Source organism: Micropterus salmoides, unplaced genomic scaffold (assembly GCF_014851395.1).
Source record: "Micropterus salmoides isolate LMB-PRFRI ecotype aquatic unplaced genomic scaffold, ASM1485139v1 Ms_hic_scaffold_6, whole genome shotgun sequence".
Classification (NCBI taxonomy): domain Eukaryota; kingdom Metazoa; phylum Chordata; class Actinopteri; order Centrarchiformes; family Centrarchidae; genus Micropterus; species Micropterus salmoides.
In genome coordinates, this window is record NW_024044348.1 from 9,606,049 (window position 1) to 9,624,820 (window position 18,772).

Sequence of the window (18,772 nt, forward strand, 5' to 3'; positions counted from 1 at the left end):
ACGCCTCTGTGTTCAAGGAACACCGCTTCATACATACACTGTTGTTAGCGACGTAGCCACTTCGGCCAATTTCATTTTTTGACATTTTCATTTGCGACCACTTCTCACAACTTCACTTTTTATCACGGACAGGTGACTGCACGAGTAGCGGTGTACTGGTTGATCCCCGTTACATCTGGTTTGTCCAATTGTTGCTGGTGGCAGTCCTGCGAGGTAAGTTGAAGCAGTTAGCCGGATACCCTGTACTGATGGGGGTTGGTTGTTGTGCTACGTAGCATTTGGCTAACTTTAGCCGCAATATAACCTTGCCGAACAGGCAAGATACCGATCTAACACATGTTGCTTTTCTGTGGCTTAACATGCTGGTCTGTTTTTGTCTTCCGACAATATAACATTGGGTTCCAGTAACGACTACATTTGCTTGCAGCGCCGATATGTTAGTCAAGCTAGTAGGGCTAGCAAACGGCGACCATGAATTAGCCGAGATGCTAACGCTAAGCAGACTGACTTGACAACATGCATTTTTGTTGTTAGTTTGTTCTTGCAGTATCACGTTTACTGCCTGGGTCTGGGTTTTTAATGAGACACGCGTTACTGACACATAAGCAGTTTTTGTGACAACTAAATATTTTTCGGTCGAACTTCTCGCACAAGTTGACTGTAATGCGACGTTAACGTCATGTAGTTGGAAGCTAGTGTTAGCTCGCTTGCTAGCTAGCGTTCTTCCTGACCCTAACCAGCTAGCTTATGCAGAATTTAATACTAACCGTGTTACTTTATTTAACTACCCTGGTGTAACGGTAGCCCATATGTTATAAACTAAGCAGCCGACTGTGTTGTCGCGTTGTCAGCTGCGATGAAGCATGGCTGTTTTCTTTTCTTCTACCTAACAGCATTTGGTAAAGTCAGTTTAGCCCAACACGTTCAGCTCATCGGGATTTTTTTTTTTTTTTTATTAACCGGACTGCCGTTTACTGAGCGACGACCCGAGAGTGACAGACCTCTTACACTAACTAGTCTGCAGATAATAAAGGTTAGCTTGCTTGCCACATAACTCCGAGCTAGGACGAAAGCCAACGTCAGCCATCAGACAAGCGAAAGCGGGGTCAGCTCACGACAGACACGATCTCGGCGAATTAAGACCGTTCGCTCACGCACCGTGTTTTCCGAAACTGGTGGTGCAGGGCAGTGAGGCACAATGTCTGCTGCTCTCGACTGACCAACTGCAATGGCGTTTGCTTAGGGAACATCAATAAATTACTTTTCTGTATGTATATGTATTTTTTTTAATTGGGGAAAATATGATCAGATGTGCAAATATCGTGTGTATACAAACTGTTCCATGTTTTGGCTCCCCATTCACTCAATTAATTAATTAAACAAAATCTTATCTGCCGGGGAAAAAAGTTCCTTTGGGCAACACATACCTGAAACACTACACCTACAGAACTAAGAAACATCTCTCACCTCCTTTTACAAAGCTATAAAGCACTGGTTACTGGATAATCAGATATGCTGTCATAATTTGCAGTAATGCTTCTGTCACTGTTGTACAAATTGTTTGTGCTTACTGATGTCTTTTATGTGTCATCTTATTTGCCTGTCTAGTCTGCGCTCTGTGTTTATGTTGTTTGTATTTTATCCATGCTCTTGTGTTCTCTGTTTGCACTTATGTGCCTCTGTTATGCCATCAACCTGCCAAGATGAGAATTAGCCTGTATGGCTAAATCTGGTACATTAACATACATAAACACATATGGAGTGCGCTGAGGGGCTGAACAAATTTTTGTTATGTAATCATCAAAAAAAAGGAAGTTCAGGAGGAAAGAAATTGTAAAGCACTTGTTGGCAATGAAGTTCCCTCCAACAATGCTCATTCAAAATGTACAAAAGAAAATCACACAGGTAAAATCAGAAAGAGACTAAGAGGTGGTGATAGCGCAATGGATAAGACACATGCCTTTGGCGTTAGACACCCAGGTTCACTACCCCGCTGTGACCCATCCACCATTGTGTCCCTGAGCAAGACACTTAACCCCAGAGGCGTGCGACCTCTGATATGTATAGCAAATGTAAGTCGCTTTGGATAAAAGCGTCAGCTAAATGAATAAATGTAAAGACTAAATAGTGCAGCAGTTAAAATATAGGAATAAAATAGAATGTACATGATATAAAATGTAATATAATACTGAGGTAGATTGGTGTACATTTGTAATGAAATGAATACACAGTTAATGTGACCATGTGCAGGAAACATATATGCCAAATGAGAAACGCGCGTGTGTTAGACAGAGATCATTAAGTACATTAGAGCACTGAAGATCTAAATTAATTGTGGTCATCTGTAATATGATATATCCATTGAACATTATGATAAAATATATATAATTTGTTTTTTTTTTGAAAATATGAATGATTGAATGATAATTAAATAATTAAATAAATTAACATAAATATCACTGGTAACTTCTTTGCATCTTAATTACAGGACTGAGAGTCCTTCGCACCTTTGACTGTTACTTGGAAGATGGTCCCTAAGCTGCTGTAACAACCATTCTGTTGAACAATGATATCTGGGCTATTTAGGGACAGTTATGACAATCATTTTGTCTTGAAATTTACTCAGTTTTGTGCCTTGATGCACTAAATGAAGTTTCTGTCTGTTTCTCCCTTCTTTATTAATTTTTTTTTTTTTTATTGGTGTGTTAAAATTGTAACCTTGATACACTTTAAATAAAAAAAATAGGTCTCATTCATCAATATGCTTACCAAGTGTAAATGTAGAATAAATAAAGCTGAGTTTTAAAATAATTGCTTGGATTGAAAATGTCACTGTGGTGGCTGCACCATGGGAACATTTTCATACCGGTAATAGTTCTCGCAGAATACAGTGAAACACCAGTGTTTTCAGGCTTTAAGTTATTTCCCTTGGGCTACATTGAGGAAACAGGAGACAGAGGAGCTGTGATTTACATTCAGATCTTAGTTATCCTAAAATCATGTTTTTAAAAAAAAAAATAAAATCATTTTGATTTGTAATGGTATTACTATCTTCCTATCCCCCTCTTACTGCAAAATAAATACGAGTAGATGGCACACCCTTGAAGAATGCTTGAAATGATGTGTTAAAGTTCACACACTGATTTAAACCCAACAGTGTGTTTACTGTCCATCTGTCTTTGTCCACTTTAGCCCCTTTGAGTATGCATATACAATGAAGAAGCGTGTGGAGGACCAGGAACCAATATTTGCGCCCCAGCAACAGCAATCACGTCGCCCCACAGTGCAAGGTATTGCAGACAGCTTCCAGCACCGGGCCCTCGCCCCGGCCCCTACTGTGATAGAGGCAGCTCCAGACAAAATGCAGCCATCCACCGGCATCCAGTATTCTCTCCCCCAGGGCTACCAGGTATGATGGTATCAGTGCATTCAGCTTGGACAACAGCCTCCAGCCATAGGAGTTGCTAGATTAACTCTTACCAAACACTGAATTCCTGTAAATTTTGCCTTTTCTTAATATTAATCAGAAGCCACATTGACTCAAAGCCTTTAAAGGATAATGGGCAAGAGGTTAGACTTTTGAAGCCTGTCGAACTTTGTCTTTAAGGACCATTTTAAACTTGCTCTCGCTGTGAAATGATTGAATAAAAGAAAAACAATAGTGATGTATATTGGCTGCCCATCAAAGAAGCAGTATCTGAATTTATTTAAAAGCAGGTGAATCTTGCAGTGTGAATGATCCACAGTGCAAGATTCAATTTTAAAGAGTCATTCATTCGATGTAATTATAATGATATGGACAAGACTTTTTTGTTATCCCACTGAGGACATAGTTATCTTAAGGTTTATGGATCCTAAATTCTAGTAATTGTTTTCCCTAAAAAAGGTGCCTACAATGCCCCAGAGCACAAGTGGACACGGACATAACAATTCTGCACCTCATGTGGGTCCCCACGCACACAGCCTAGCAGTTCAGTCCCAGGGCCCTGCAGTGGTCCATGGTCATGTTCATCCACCTGCGTCCATGACTTCAACCCAAGGACAGCAGTTTCAGCGACTGAAGGTAATCCTGGATGGAAAGAACTTAAAAATATATCTACAGACGGAATCTAAACAAACAGCCATCTGTGTGAAGTGTGTTGACATGTGATAATGAAATCACTAATGAAATGTAAAAAAATTCACATGGTACAAAGCAAAATGTTCTTGAACATTAAACTGATTTCTGATTCAAAGTCAATTTTAAATCTGCATTCAGTGGTTAGAGAAGGTCTGACTTTTTGGAGGGAAATCTACCAATAATTTTTCCTTCTTTACTTTATAGGTAGAAGATGCCTTGTCCTATCTGGATCAAGTGAAGCTGCAGTTTGGGAATCAGCCTCAAGTTTACAATGATTTTCTGGATATTATGAAAGAGTTCAAGTCACAGAGGTGAGCTGGAGAAAACCCAAAAACAGTATTTCTGTGTTTCAATACATAAATGTAAATGCTAAACTACTATCATTCATTCTCTTACTACAGCATAGACACTCCTGGAGTCATCAACCGCGTGTCCCAGCTCTTCAAGGGCCATCCAGACCTCATTATGGGCTTTAACACTTTCTTGCCACCTGGATATAAGATTGAGGTTCAAACCAATGATCTAGTCAATGTGACCACGCCAGGTCAGATTCACTACATCACTCCTCAAGGTATTTCTGTTCAGAACATCCCTGTTAGTGGAGCATCTAGCCAACCTGCAAGCCACCACCAGCACCAGAGTCTGCCACAGGCTGGCCCGCAAACTACCACTACCACTGCCACCACCACTACAACTACCATACCCACCCCTACCCAGCCAGCTCCAAATAAAACCAGCAAGGTAGAATTTATTCCTGTATTCCTCCACTGAATTGTGTAGCATAGACTTGAACATATTATGGACTTCTTTTCCTTTTCCTATAATGAAATCTGCTACATTTTTAATTGAAGTCTCTATTGGTCATCTTTCATTTTTAACCCTTCACTTGATGAGTGTAATTACATGCTTGTGCTCTTCTGTCAATCCCATAAGCCAATTCAGTCTCCAGCCCATACACCCACCAGCCAGCCCAACCCATCCATCCCATCTTACGCCTCACCGCGCTCACCTTCAGTTCAGTCCCACACTCCTGTGAGCAGCACACCGTCTGGTGGGCCACCTCTCCAGAACAACCAGCCTGTGGAATTCAACCATGCTATAAATTATGTCAACAAGATCAAGAACCGCTTCCAGGGTCAGCCAGACATCTACAAAGCCTTCCTGGAAATCCTTCACACATACCAGGTAAGAAAAAAATACAATAAATATTCAGGCAGTATAGCAATATAAAGGGGCTGTTGGTACCCAGTATAAGTGTGTGCCTGCTAAAGAAAAGGAAAAACAAAATGAGATACGCGGTGGTCATCTCACCACCTCTTTTTTTTTTTTTTTTTTAATGATGCATTTTCCAGAAGGAACAACGAAATGCTAAAGAGGCAGGAGGCAACTACATCCCAGCACTGACTGAGCAGGAGGTCTACACTCAGGTGGCAAGACTCTTCAAGAACCAGGAGGACCTTCTCTCAGAGTTTGGACAGTTCCTACCTGATGCAAACAGCTCGCTGGTGAGTCTCTGTAAACACACACTGTGAGAACCAATGCATTTACTGCCTTACTGAAAAATTCAAACATTCCTCAATATTTGACATTATTGTGGATGTGGTCCCTAAAGTCAGTGGTCTTGCTGTTTTTGGTAGAGATGGTAAGCAAAATGTAAGCAATTTTTTCAATGTTTGGTGAATAAAGTAAAAATTACCTGAGTCACTTCTTCCCTGTAATTATTAAGTGTCCTCACGGCCTCTTATTCTGCCAGTACAAGCTGTCGGGTAAAAAGCTTATACAAAAGTTGACCGTATTTGCACACATTTTCTTTGATGCTTCCTGTTCATTTTTGTGACCTCTTTGGTGCGATTATGATGTGTAATGTTCTTTTCAGCTGCTTGGCAAAACTACACCAGACAGGGCAGAGTCGGTGCGTAATGATCATGGCGGCACAGTAAAGAGACCCTTAATGAACAACAAACAGAGGCTGAGTCAGAACGGCCTGCCAATCAGGAGACCAGCTGGAGTGGGAGCTGCACCGCCTGTCAAGGTACAAACCACTCTACATACAGACTGTCTGCATAAATTCAGCTGTTTGTTAGTATGCTGCAAAGGCAATTTGTCTCCCAATTTATATGAATCACGGTAGACAAAATATTAGAACCCACCTCACAAATATAGTTCAGCATTATCTACACAACAAACTATAGCCTTCAAAACAACCTCAAAATTGAATCAACACCTCTCAAACAGTTTAAACAAATACTGAACTTTAGAACCTACATAAAGGTAGAATGTATTGCAGGAATAATGTATTAGACAGCATTAGTTTTAGGTAGGATTACCAGATAAATTGGCAACAGGGTGTATTTAAATTTACCCAAATCTCAGAATGAGAATATTGTCTTTTATTAGAACGGTTACCATTTTCAAATTGTTTAAGAGCCTGTGATAATCATAGTTTTGTAATTTATTTATACCCTCACAGAAGAAACCCAAAATAATGGGGAAGGACCATGGTATGACTGAAGTCAGCAAACACAGCACCAGCACTGAAAATATGTTCTTTGAGAAGGTCAGTATTGTTAAATTCAGTAGCAGGCCAAAATATTAATGATATGATGAAGTGGTCTCAAGGAATTATTTTTTTTGTCTTTACTGAACACTTAACAGGTGAAGAAGGCTCTTCAGAGCTCTGAGGCATATGACAACTTCCTGCGGTGTCTTCACATTTTCAACCAGGAAGTTATCTCACGGGCTGAGCTGGTGCAGTTAGTCATCCCTTTTCTTGGGTGAGTTCAAACATACACACAGTCTGTCAGTGCTGCAGTTTTCTGCAGTCACCAATGCTTAATTGCCTCTGTCAGTTCTCACTAAATAATACTGAAACATTGTACAGCTATTCAGTCCTATTAAGTGCAAGTATGCCTGTAATTTTGTTTCTTGTCAATATGAGTTAGTGTCAGTATTTAATGGCAAATATATTGTGATGTTTTTTTCTGATATCCCATCATGTCCTTGATGCATTTGTCAGACATTTAATACTTAAAACACTGAAAAATTTCTTACACCATTGTCATTGGTTCACAATATCTGTCATCCACGGGGCAGTAGTCTCACTGTTAATTATTTATTTCACATGCAATGTGGTATGATTGACAGAAAATTCCCAGAGCTTTTTACATGGTTTAAAAACTTCTTGGGCTACCGAGAGTCCAGTCACGGGGAGTCGAGCCATACAGAGAGTTTACCCAAGGAGCGTGCAACAGAGGGAATTGCCATGGAGATTGACTATGCTTCTTGCAAGAGGCTGGGGTCCAGCTATAGAGCACTGCCGAAGAGTTACCAGCAGCCCAAGTGCACAGGAAGGACGCCGCTATGCAGAGAGGTGAGTCACTGAAGGAAGTCTTCTTATTAAAAGTATTTCTGTCATGATACCCTATTTATTCTCTCCCACAAGGCTACCAGGTACAATGGTATCAATGCGTTTGGCTTGGACAACTGCATCAGCAGGAGGAGTTGGTTCTGTATGTAGTCAAAAAACACTGTCTGTTGCAACTTAATCGAGCATAAATTATTTCTTTATTTTATCTGATTAATTGTAAAATAAAGAAAAAGTAATTCGAACTTGATTATGTTAGTAATGTTGTGTTCATTACATAGGTGTGAACCTCATATTCAGAATGAACTATAAAACATTTTCAAGGTTGGTTGATTGCAATCAATAGGGCTTTAGTATCAAACTTTTTTACCCACTTTGATTTAATTACGTATTTTGCTGCCTTTTGTGATGATTGTGTTAAGTTCAAAAGCTTTGCAGTTGAAAGCTTTCAAAATAATGTTTTGCTTAAACAGAAATTTGAATTGACCTGAATATCATATTGCAGGTTCTGAATGACACATGGGTGTCGTTTCCATCGTGGTCTGAGGATTCTACATTTGTGAGCTCCAAGAAGACTCAGTATGAGGAGCACATTTACAGATGTGAGGATGAGCGTTTTGAGGTGAGGCATACTCAGTCTTTCCTTGCCAGGCAGCTGGATTTGCAAGATCACACACAAATCCATCTTGCTTGGCTTAAATCATTGCGCTTGTGGCCGAACCACAGTTGTTCGTTCCAATCTATGTCCTGTTACCAAACTACTGGCGTGATTTAGTTGTGGCAACAGTGAAAGACTGTTCATTCGAAAACCTAAAGAGGTTAGGCTAGATTCTGCTATAGCATCAATTATATCAGAACTGTAGAATATTTCTTCATTGAAAGAAGAAGAGCAAAGAACGGCACTTGTCTTTTCTCGATGGAAAAGATGCTGACGCTCTTCTCTCGACTGGCTTTGGCTACGTCATATAGTTCATTGATCTGATTGGTTGAAGTTAGCTTGTGATAGATGGTGATAGATGGTTCATCCAGTCGCCTGCCGAATAGTTAGTACTAGCCCTTTTCCAAACATTTCCCAAATACTACTTCTCAGATGGTTCTGTGTAACAAACCATCTGGCACGTCTGGTTATACTTATTCCACTCGCACTCCAAATTAAAAACTGTTCTTTGTAGGTTTATAATGATGCACTTTGCTTAGGAGGCAAAATACCATAGAAAAGGCTTAGATTTAGATATTCAAGCTTGTTGTAAACAAACATAGTTAAACTAATTTGTCAATAATTTCTCTGATTTAATCCCCTAGCTGGATGTTGTGTTGGAAGCCAATCTTGCCACGATACGAGCCCTGGAGACAGTGCAGCGGAGGCTTTCTCGCATGTCAGCTGAGGAGCAGCTGCGCTTTAAGTTGGACAACACAATTGGCGGCTCCTCGGAGGTCATTCACCGCAAAGCTATCCAGAGGATATATGGAGACAAGGCCAACGATATCATCGACGGGCTCAGGAGGAACCCAGCTGTATCTGTCCCCATAGTGCTGAAAAGGTTAATTGTCTGATTTCAGTGTCTACCTCCGGGCAGAGATTAACAGTTGTTCATAATTTAAAACATTGGATCTAGAATCGCAAGTTAAGTTGTGCATCACTTTTTATTTGTCACTTTTTCAGATTAAAAATGAAGGAGGAGGAGTGGAGAGAAGCCCAGAGAGGCTTCAACAAAATCTGGCGGGAGCAGAATGAAAAGTATTACCTGAAGTCTCTTGACCATCAAGGCATCAACTTCAAGCAGAATGACACTAAAGTGTTGCGCTCAAAAACCTTACTGAATGAAATTGAGATGCTGTATGATGATGTAAGGAAACATTTTCTAACAATATTTTGATTAATTCAAAAGAAATAAAACAGATTGGCTCATTGTGATTGATGGTTTGATACAATAATTGCTTTCCACAACACAGATGAATTTATTTTTTGAAGCTGTAAATGAGACTTTAATCACCAGCTCATGTAACCAGATTTGTTCTACTGAATGCTACTGTCTAATAACAGAACTACCTCAAAATTAAGCTCCCATCTACTCTTGTCTGTTTTTTGTAGCGCCAAGAACGAGCGTCAGAGGAAACTGTCGTACCAGCACCGAGTGGCCCACATATGACCCTGACCTATGAAGATAGCCAAATCCTGGAGGATGCTGCTGCACTTATCATCCACCACGTCAAAAGACAAGTGGGAATCCAGAAAGAAGACAAGTACAAGATTAAACAGATTATCCACCACTTCATCCCTGACCTGCTGTTTGCACGGCGAGGTGAGCTCTCTGATGTGGAGGAAGAGGAAGAAGAGGAGGAGGAAGACTTGGAGATGGATCAAGACGGTCCCAAGAAGCACAATGGCTTGCCAGGCAGCAGCCCACCAAAGTCAAAACTCCTCTTCAGCAACACAGCAGCTCAGAAGCTGCGAGGCACAGAGGATGCCTATAATCTGTTCTTCGTCAACAACAACTGGTATATCTTCCTTCGTCTTCATTACATCTTGTGTTCCCGTTTGCTGCGAATCTACGGGCAAGCTGAGAAGCAGATTGAAGAAGATGCCCGTGAGCGAGAGCAGGAAAGAGAAGTGTTGGGGCTCAAGAGGGACAAAAATGAAAATCCAGCGATCCAACTGAAGATGAAGGAGCCGAGTAAGTGAGAAAATAAGACCGGCAGTTTAAATTTAGTTAATCTTTAATTTGTTCAATTATTGCACTAAAATTTGTATATAAATATTTTGAAATTTAGCACCACACAACTTAACTCTTTAACTATTTTCTACCTGCAGTGGATGTTGATGTAGAGGACTATTACTCAGTGTTTCTGGAAATGGTGCGTAATCTTTTGGATGGAAACATGGAGCCAGCTCAGTATGAGGACTCCCTGAGGGAAATGTTTACTATCCATGCCTACATTGCCTTCACCATGGACAAACTCATCCAGAGCATTGTCCGGCAGGTCAGCACAATCACAATTATATCATTTGATGTGAAATGAATGTATAACCCTTATGTTATTTAGTCTGCTGCTATGAGTTATACCGTCTGATGGAGTTGATTATATAATATATATATTTTTAATAGTGTGGACACTGTGGATTACTAAACCTGTTGCTTTCACAGCTCCAGCACCTTGTCACTGATGATGTATGTGCGCGTGTGACGGACATGTACCTGAGTGAAAGTGCCAATAAAGCCACTGGGGGCATACTGTCCACGCAGACATCCAGAGCCACAGCAGAGGGGGCCTACCAGCGCAAAGCAGAGCAACTTATGTCCGATGAGAATTGCTTCAAGGTACGACAGGCCCTGAAAGCAATGCTAATATTTTATCAGTCTAAACTACTTTGAACGCTTTGCTTACAGGCAGTTTCCTCTCATTACTTTGTAGTTGATGTTTGTAAAGAGCCGGGGATCTGTCAGTCTGGCCATAGAACTGCTGGACACGGAAGAGGAAAACTCTGATGAGCCAGCGGAGGCAGAGGTAAGACTCATTCTGTGATCACCTACAGTTCACACACTAAGTTGTCAGCAGCTAAACCTACGTAGTTACATCCTGTATCATCCAGTACAAAGCCTCACAATAGATATGACTGTTAAGAAGTTAATAGAGTTAATGGTGGTTTTGTATTTTGTTGTAACATGTTTTAAATATTGTGTCCTCACAAAATTGTCAGTGGGTATTAATTAGGGATGCACCGATCCAATTCGGATAACAGCTCAAATTAGGGATCGACCGATATCTAATTTATTTTTTTTTTTCTGGGACGATACCAATTAGTAGTAACCAATTAGAATGATTTGCTTTAAAATGTTTAATCTTGGTGTCAAAATTTAGAATAACACAAACTCCAACACAAAACTTTGTTGAAAATAACAAGATTAAAGATTAGTTGTCATGTTTCATCTTTATAAATAGTAAATTAAATGAATTAGAGATCCATTCCAGAGATAGTTAACTGAGTGATAAATTATCACCATTTACCGGCTGCCATTTATATTGTATTTATTTTATATTAAGATTTTATTGATACTATTTATTGGTTCTTTTCTTTATCTATACTTATTGGTTTTTCATTACTAAATAATTGCCTTTAAAAAATGTTATTTAAAAAAAGAATAAATGTAGAACAGTAATCAAATGTAATATTTTATTATAACTGTTTTCAGAGCAGCAACAAAAGTAAAGTTTACAGCAGCAAACTAACCATGTAAAATCAATATCTCACTGGAAACACATGGAACATGTTAAATAAACTACATTCCTGGTGAAGTTTAGAAAGAAGACATCACTCAGTCAGTCGTTCCTCCTCCTCCTCCCTCTGCTGCTGCTGGTAGAAAAGAGCTGGTTTGTCTCAACAAGCAGCTAAGTTTGCAAGGATTTGCTAAATTTTAAGCTACGTTACATCTCAGCTAAACAGTCTACAAAGAGATTTAGCTTGTTTATAACGAGCTAGCACATGTGCTTGTGGAAAATCAAAACATAGCTGCGGTGGATGAGACAGAGCAGATGAAAATATCGCTTGGTGCATGTTCCTGCTTGTTGTACTGATGCAGTATCCTCCTTTTACTAGTACTGCTGGTTTTGCTGCACTTACAGTAACAGGCGTAGTTATGGTGAAATTGTGTAATCAACACTGATCCCCGCTAACTAGCTCCGCGGGTGAATGCTGAGCTCTGCTGAGCGAGGAGGGGAGGGGCTGTAGCCAGGTGGCTCGCTCATTCTATTGGCTACTTCCGCACAATAGTTAGTGTTGATAGGCTATTACTCGTGACTTGTAACCAATCAGGTGATACTCTGGGCGGGACATTGTACTCACCACTCTGGGCTCCAGCAGACAGAGAGGCGGCTGTATCAGAGGCAAAGGAGCGCTTTTTTTTTTTATTAAATAATTATATCGCCATCTGTTTTTAAAATGACCGATGCAGATTATTGGAAAACTGCTGAATATCGACGCGGATAATCGACCAGACCGATTATTGGTCGACAGGGGTTCGATCATTTAGATAGTGATGGGCTTTGTTTTTCTTTTTCTTTTTTTTCTTTTTAAAAAAAATATATATTCTGAAATTTTATAGATCAAATGACGAATTGTTTTATCTTAAAAATAGGGCTGGGCAATAAAACAATAATGATAATTATCACAATATAATTTCCCTCTAAAAATATAACAAATGTTTTGATTTAATTCTTTTGAATCACAAACGAATTAGCACTTAATTTCTGTTCTATCTTTTAAGATATTTATTTTAATCTGTAAAAGGGACTGGGGGAAAAGATTTTACTTAATTTTACTCATGCAAACCTGTTGAAAAAACACAATTTTATCATAATAGTTTTGAATGTTCTGCATCAGATTTGTTAAGTGATCCACTGTTTGGCATTAAGTGTTTGTTCTGATCATAAAGAAAAATTTAAAACTACAATTAACCATCTGGTTTGTTCAGTTTTCACTCAGGAGAAAATATCACAAATATGAAAGAAATAATGATTTGACTTTTATTCTGATCATTTTTGATATCAAGTTATAGGATTTTTTTTTTTTTTTCGTGATAACATTTTTGGCCATATCGCACAGCTGTACTTAAAAAAACATCAACAGAGAAGTTGACAATATAAAGAATGGTGAACTGCAAACTTACTGGGTGAAGGTAAAATATAAGGGGGGGGGGGACTTGTGGATATAATACTTGTGTTTTCAGAATAACATTGAAACAGTGTTGGAGGATAAACGATTTTATTTATAAATATTTTTACAAGGATATATAACATAAGCAATAATAATAATGAATGTAAGTGCTCTTTTTATTTCATCACTGTTTTTATACTATATATTTGAAGTTCCTGTACTATAATGTTATGCCAGTTATTGGTTGGCCTCCTGGCTCAGGCTAAACCTACATCTGTTTCCACAACCTGCATAAGGAAGTAGTATAAATTTGTGCATTAGTATCATAACATTAAATAAAAAGTAGAATGCCAGTATTATAGTGTACCTTTTAGAATAACATTCAAATTAATTTGGTAATATTACTATTTTCATTAAAATTTCTTATAACACACTAAATGGCTTACGACTAGTATAAAACTGAATCCATTTGGACAAAACGTTTCATTCGTTAAATCTTTGTACAAGAAAATCGTCTACATTGATGGTTAGTCTATAATTTGTGTTAATCCTAATTACTAACTCATCAATTAATCATAACCAACTATTCATAATGAGTTCAACATTTCAAACGTTTGTTGTTGCAACTTTTTTTAATGTTCCGCCCCATCCATTCTGTTGGATTTGGTTTGTTCATGAAAAGTGACATTGACGAGCACACTAGCTTTATGAAAAGTTGTTTTAAGAAAAGGCACCCAATATAGCTAAATGGCCTGCTAGCCAAACCCAGCCTATGTTATCTCTGTTGTCTTCTGTCGTACCGCTACGGCTGCCGACGACGCATCTTTTTTTGTTATACAGTCCCCTCTAAAAGTATTAGAACAGTAAGGCAAATTCCTTTGTTTTTGTTGTTCACTGAAGACATTTGGGTTTAAGATAAGTATGAGACAAGAGTTCAGAATATCATCTCTCATTTCCTGGTATTCACATCTAGATGTGTTAAACAACTCAGGACATACCACCCTTTGTTTGAACCCACCCATTTTTCAAGTGAGTTAAACTATTGGAACTGACAGATGTTTCTTGTTGCCTGTTAGGTTGACTGTCCAAACATTAAATAGCTCTGCATGACTAGTCTAAGTTTTCATCCTTGGTTTAAACCTATAAAGACTGTATTTCCTGTTAAAGAGGATAAACCAACATTAAGACCAGAGAGCTGTCTATGGGAGAAAAGCAAGCCATTGTCAAGCTGAGAAAAGAAGGAAAATCGACCAGAGCCGTTGGACAGACATTATGCATAGCAGGTGTACTGAGAAACAGACATCGAACAGGCCGGCCAAGGAAAACAATAGTAGTTGATGAGAGAAATATCGCGAGAGCTGTGAAGAAAACCCCCGGAATATCATTAAGTGACATCACCAATGACCTCCACAGTGCAGGGGTGAAGGTATCACAATCCACTGTTGGAAGAAGACTCAGAGAGCAGAAATATAGAGCCCACACCACAAGATGCAAACCACTCATCAGCAGGAAGAATCAGAAGGCCAGATTGAAATTTGCAAAGAAGTAAAGAGATGAGCCACAAAAGTTCTGGAGCACAATCTTATGGACTGATGAGACCAATAATCTCTACCAAAGTGATGGAAAGGCCAATGTGTGGAGAAAGAAAGGAACTGCTTTTGATCCGAAGCACACAAGCTCATCTATAAAGCATGGTGGAGGTAATGTCATGGCTTGGGCCTGCATGGCTGCTTCTGGAACAGGCTCATTGATGGTAGCAGCAGAATGAATTCGGAAGTGTACAGAAACATTTTGTCTGCCAATTTACGGAGAAATGCATTGAAACTAATCAGGAGGAAGTTTATCATGCAGCAGGACAATGACCCAAAGCACACTGCCAACAAAACAAAGGACTTCATCAGGGGGAAAAAGTGGAAGGTTTTAGACTGGCCAAGTCAATCACCTGACCTTAACCCAACAGAGCTGCATTTCACCTCCTTCAGAGGAGACTGAAGGGAGAAACACCCCGAAACAAACAAGAACTGAAAGAAGCAGCGGTAAAAGCCTGGAATAGCATCACAAATGAAGAAGGCAACAGTCTGGTGATGTGGATGGGTCGCAGGCTTGAGGCAGTTATTGCAAGCAAGGGTTATGCCACCAAAATTAAATGTTATTTACTTTTAGATTATTTGTTCCACTACTTTTGCTCACCTAAGAATGCTGTGGTCTAATACAAACGGTGATATGTCCTAAGTTGTTTATCACATCTAGATGTGAGAGCTGAAATTCCAAACTCGTGTCTCAGACACATCTTTTGATCTTAAACCCAAATGTCTTCAGTGAACACCAAACCTTACCGTTCCAATACTTTTGGAGGGGACTGTATAATGGGCCAACCTTGATGGGGACACTGGAATTAAAGGTCAAATATTCCAAATTTGAAAGGTCATAACTACTGGTCTGGTTTAGTAGAGGGTCTAAAGGTATGTGTGTATGCTATAGTATATGCATTACATGTTTCTTTCTGCTCTGTTCTCCACAGAGGTGGTCAGACTACGTGGGCAGATACCTGAACTCAGATTCTGCATCCCCAGAGCTGCGTGAGCATCTTGCCCAGAAGCCGGTGTTCCTCCCCAGGTGAGGCCCCAGCCATGTCTCCCTCTTGTCTGCACACTTATAAGCTTCTGTCATGAGGCTCTAGTCAGCCGAGCAGCCACTCCACTGTTGACAAACCAGCTGCCAAATACAACTCATTTTCAGAGATAGAAACACTGGCACTTCTGCACAAGCTTGACTTTGGATGCTCTCTCTAATCATCAGAAAGTGGGGTGTTAACGGACAAAAAACAAGGGTTTAAGAAGGTAGTTAAAGAGAGTAACTCCACAGTTACAGTGAAGTGCTTGCTGTACCCGAAAGCCCTGTCTGTTAAGAATCTCACTGGCCATGAACATGACTCTTTCAGTTTCTGACCTCTGCCTCACGTGGAAGATTGCACTTTTTACATGGCCATCTTTTAAAAAAAAAAAAAAAGAAATTATTTATTCATTGATTCAGTTCCTTTTTAATGGGAATTTTATTTATTAATAGTAAGGTTTTTTAAAATGGTTTTGGCTTGATCATGGGTTTTGAATTTCCACTTTAGCAGACAGCTATAAGGAGTCGTTTGGTTTGATTATTCACATTGTATTGAATTTAAATGATGATTTTCATTGTATAACATAACAGAAGTCAGTGAATGCACAAACTAAAAGCAAAACAAATGGGTTCCACCTTTTCATTTTAATTTTATTTTTCTACAATGTCTTTGACCTGAGTTTGAGAGACTGAAGCTCTTGTGTTGGATCTGAGAGACTTTAAGAGGACAGTGAAGTTTTCCTTTTCCTACATTATCATGCCCTTTGTTTGTGATTGTATTTAGATCAAAGGTCCTGTATGTGACTTAATCACTGTTTGCAAATGTAAATGTTAAAATGTCCATTTGTTTAAGTCTGTTATATTCAATGTTCTGTTTGTAATAATTTTCAGTGGAAACAGTGCACTCCCGTTGCAACTTTTTGTTGTGGGTGAGGTTTTTCCACTGATTTGACAGAAATTAGTGCTCATAGGTTTTTAAAAAAACTCTGGTCAAGCACATTATCTGCAAAACATGTACAGAGGAGTAGGGTTTGTAAATAAAATGATTGTCTAAATTGTATGTTCATTTTGGTGTATTTCTTTCCTGACACATCAGAGCTGTGCATGGAGGCGTGGTTGTGTCCGCTCTGTCTTAAAGCTCCAGTTGAGTGTTGCTCATAAAGGCTGTCTGTGCTCTTTGAATTTTTTGTTGTTTCTTTGAGATGGCTGTCCATTACCATAAACATTTCAAATGGATTTTTAAAACACACAAAAAATCTTGCTCCTAGTTTTCCCTTATTTAACCCATTGCATAAATCTGGTACCTGACTACGATTTATCAGTGGGCTCACCCACATCTTCTCCTTTTTTTGTTGTTGTTGCATCAAATCTATGAGAGATCAGCAGCACAAGAGGTAAAAAGCCCTTCTTCACAAGTATCTTCAATGGCAGTAAAAAAAAAAAAAAAAAAAAAATCCAGCAGTTTCTTTTCCAGTTGTGTTGGGTCTTCATCTCATGATCATAACACTCTGTACATTGTTGGTGAAAGTTTGTGCACATCAAAATATTCTCAGCTCATATTTTTGATTGGTATCCGATCAGGCAGCAATTTTCTAGTGTTTGTTTCTAACAGTACCTGAAATTGGCCTCACTGTCATGTCTTTTAAGTGGAGCCCTGAATGCAAAAATATGCTTCATGGTTTCAGTCCCCGCTCACCTGTACCCTCAGTGGTAAGTACACATTTAAAACTTTCATTCAGGTGGGGTGAATAATTGCATTTTTATTACCTGCACAAAAATCAGAATCAATTTCCAATATAGATAAATATTTGTTTGCCAAGCATATTTAGATTTGAATTATGTGGCTGTGCAACGGAAGTGCACTGTACAGAAATGTTCCGACTGCTGCCTCTGCTGCTCTTATAGATCCACATTTCCCGTGAATGATTTGACTCCCTATCTAATTCTATTACTCGGTGAGTTGCAATGCATGGGTTTAAAAATAATTGTTTAAAGGGACAGTCCTCTCAAATTTGGCTATACAGCTCTCAAATTGCTTAATGTCATGTGTATCGTGCCTGACCATATCCCCTAGGCTTTAAAATCACACAGTGTATACTGTCAAACACACAATTGTGCCATATATAACATGCCTAAGTGAAAATAAGAGTTAATACATTTTTAGAAATTTGTGCGAACTTTCCCTGTAAACGTGGTGCACTCTTTTGATGTGTTGAGTAATCAGAAGAATTTCTCTGGGATCAGCCAGTATTATTGATGGTTGATTTCAATCTGTCTTGGCTTTCAGGAATTTGAGATGGATAAGGAAGTGCCAGAGAGGATGGGAGCAACTGCAACAGGAGCGAATGAGCAAGGTTCCCTCGGACAAGTCACAAGAAGGCAACAGTGAGCTAAAGATGGAGTGCATGTTCAAGCTCAACTCCTACAAGATGGTCTATGTCTGCAAGTCAGAAGACTATATGTACAGGCACACAGCACTCACACGGGCTCATCAGGTAAGCACCCCAGTTCATTTTTAATAGTTTTATAGGTTCAATACTTGGACTGGATTGCAAGTCATTTCAGAAAAATCAAAAATTTTCAAAAATGTCTGTCTCAACATGCTGTAGTTTTCATTACGACAGAGAATCAGTTGCAACAAACACAGCATTGCATATACCATTTAGAAACATTATGTAGTGTAAGGATGATGTGTAAGGACAAGTAATATATAATGTGGTTTTGCCTTGCAGTGTAAGAACATATTTGTAAGTAATTTGAAGAATTTCAGGTATAGTGGGTTAAAAGGCTGGAACAGGTAGTTGTTAAATGCACAGTCCAGAATAATTAACGTTCTTATCTCCAGCAATTAAATTGTATTTTATTAGATATTAGATTTTGTTTGAGGATTTAAAATTATTATTTTTTATTTTTTGCCATAATCAGTAAAGTGATTCCAAAATTCCCGGTAATGCTCATAGAAGTAATTAACTATAATGTCAAAACATCCAAAGACATTGTTCAGCGGATTTAAATATAAAGT

At 39.0% G+C, this 18,772-nt stretch overlaps 1 protein-coding gene across 4 annotated transcripts in view; it reads left to right on the forward strand.

The window, feature by feature from the left end:
* Window positions 1-18,772, forward strand: part of LOC119889934 (paired amphipathic helix protein Sin3a-like) — a 23,103-nt gene continuing 4,331 nt past the window's right edge. The window contains exons 1-21 of one of the 4 annotated variants that reach the window (XM_038700863.1): window positions 2-213; window positions 3,193-3,409; window positions 3,887-4,063; window positions 4,325-4,431; window positions 4,522-4,861; window positions 5,054-5,305; window positions 5,473-5,625; window positions 5,997-6,152; window positions 6,591-6,677; window positions 6,776-6,894; window positions 7,265-7,490; window positions 7,990-8,106; window positions 8,787-9,025; window positions 9,148-9,331; window positions 9,577-10,159; window positions 10,297-10,466; window positions 10,631-10,804; window positions 10,899-10,991; window positions 15,659-15,753; window positions 17,436-17,460; window positions 17,656-17,697. In XM_038700863.1, coding sequence (XP_038556791.1) covers window positions 3,215-3,409; window positions 3,887-4,063; window positions 4,325-4,431; window positions 4,522-4,861; window positions 5,054-5,305; window positions 5,473-5,625; window positions 5,997-6,152; window positions 6,591-6,677; window positions 6,776-6,894; window positions 7,265-7,490; window positions 7,990-8,106; window positions 8,787-9,025; window positions 9,148-9,331; window positions 9,577-10,159; window positions 10,297-10,466; window positions 10,631-10,804; window positions 10,899-10,991; window positions 15,659-15,753; window positions 17,436-17,460; window positions 17,656-17,676 — 3,513 coding nt within the window. In that variant the 5' untranslated portion in view covers window positions 2-213; window positions 3,193-3,214 and the 3' untranslated portion in view covers window positions 17,677-17,697. Of the gene's footprint in view, window positions 214-3,192; window positions 3,410-3,886; window positions 4,064-4,324; window positions 4,432-4,521; window positions 4,862-5,053; window positions 5,306-5,472; window positions 5,626-5,996; window positions 6,153-6,590; window positions 6,678-6,775; window positions 6,895-7,264; window positions 7,491-7,989; window positions 8,107-8,786; window positions 9,026-9,147; window positions 9,332-9,576; window positions 10,160-10,296; window positions 10,467-10,630; window positions 10,805-10,898; window positions 10,992-15,658; window positions 15,754-17,435; window positions 17,698-18,037; window positions 18,246-18,772 lie in introns of those variants that run through there. The other 3 variants (XM_038700860.1, XM_038700862.1, XM_038700861.1) reach the window with 3 other exon arrangements.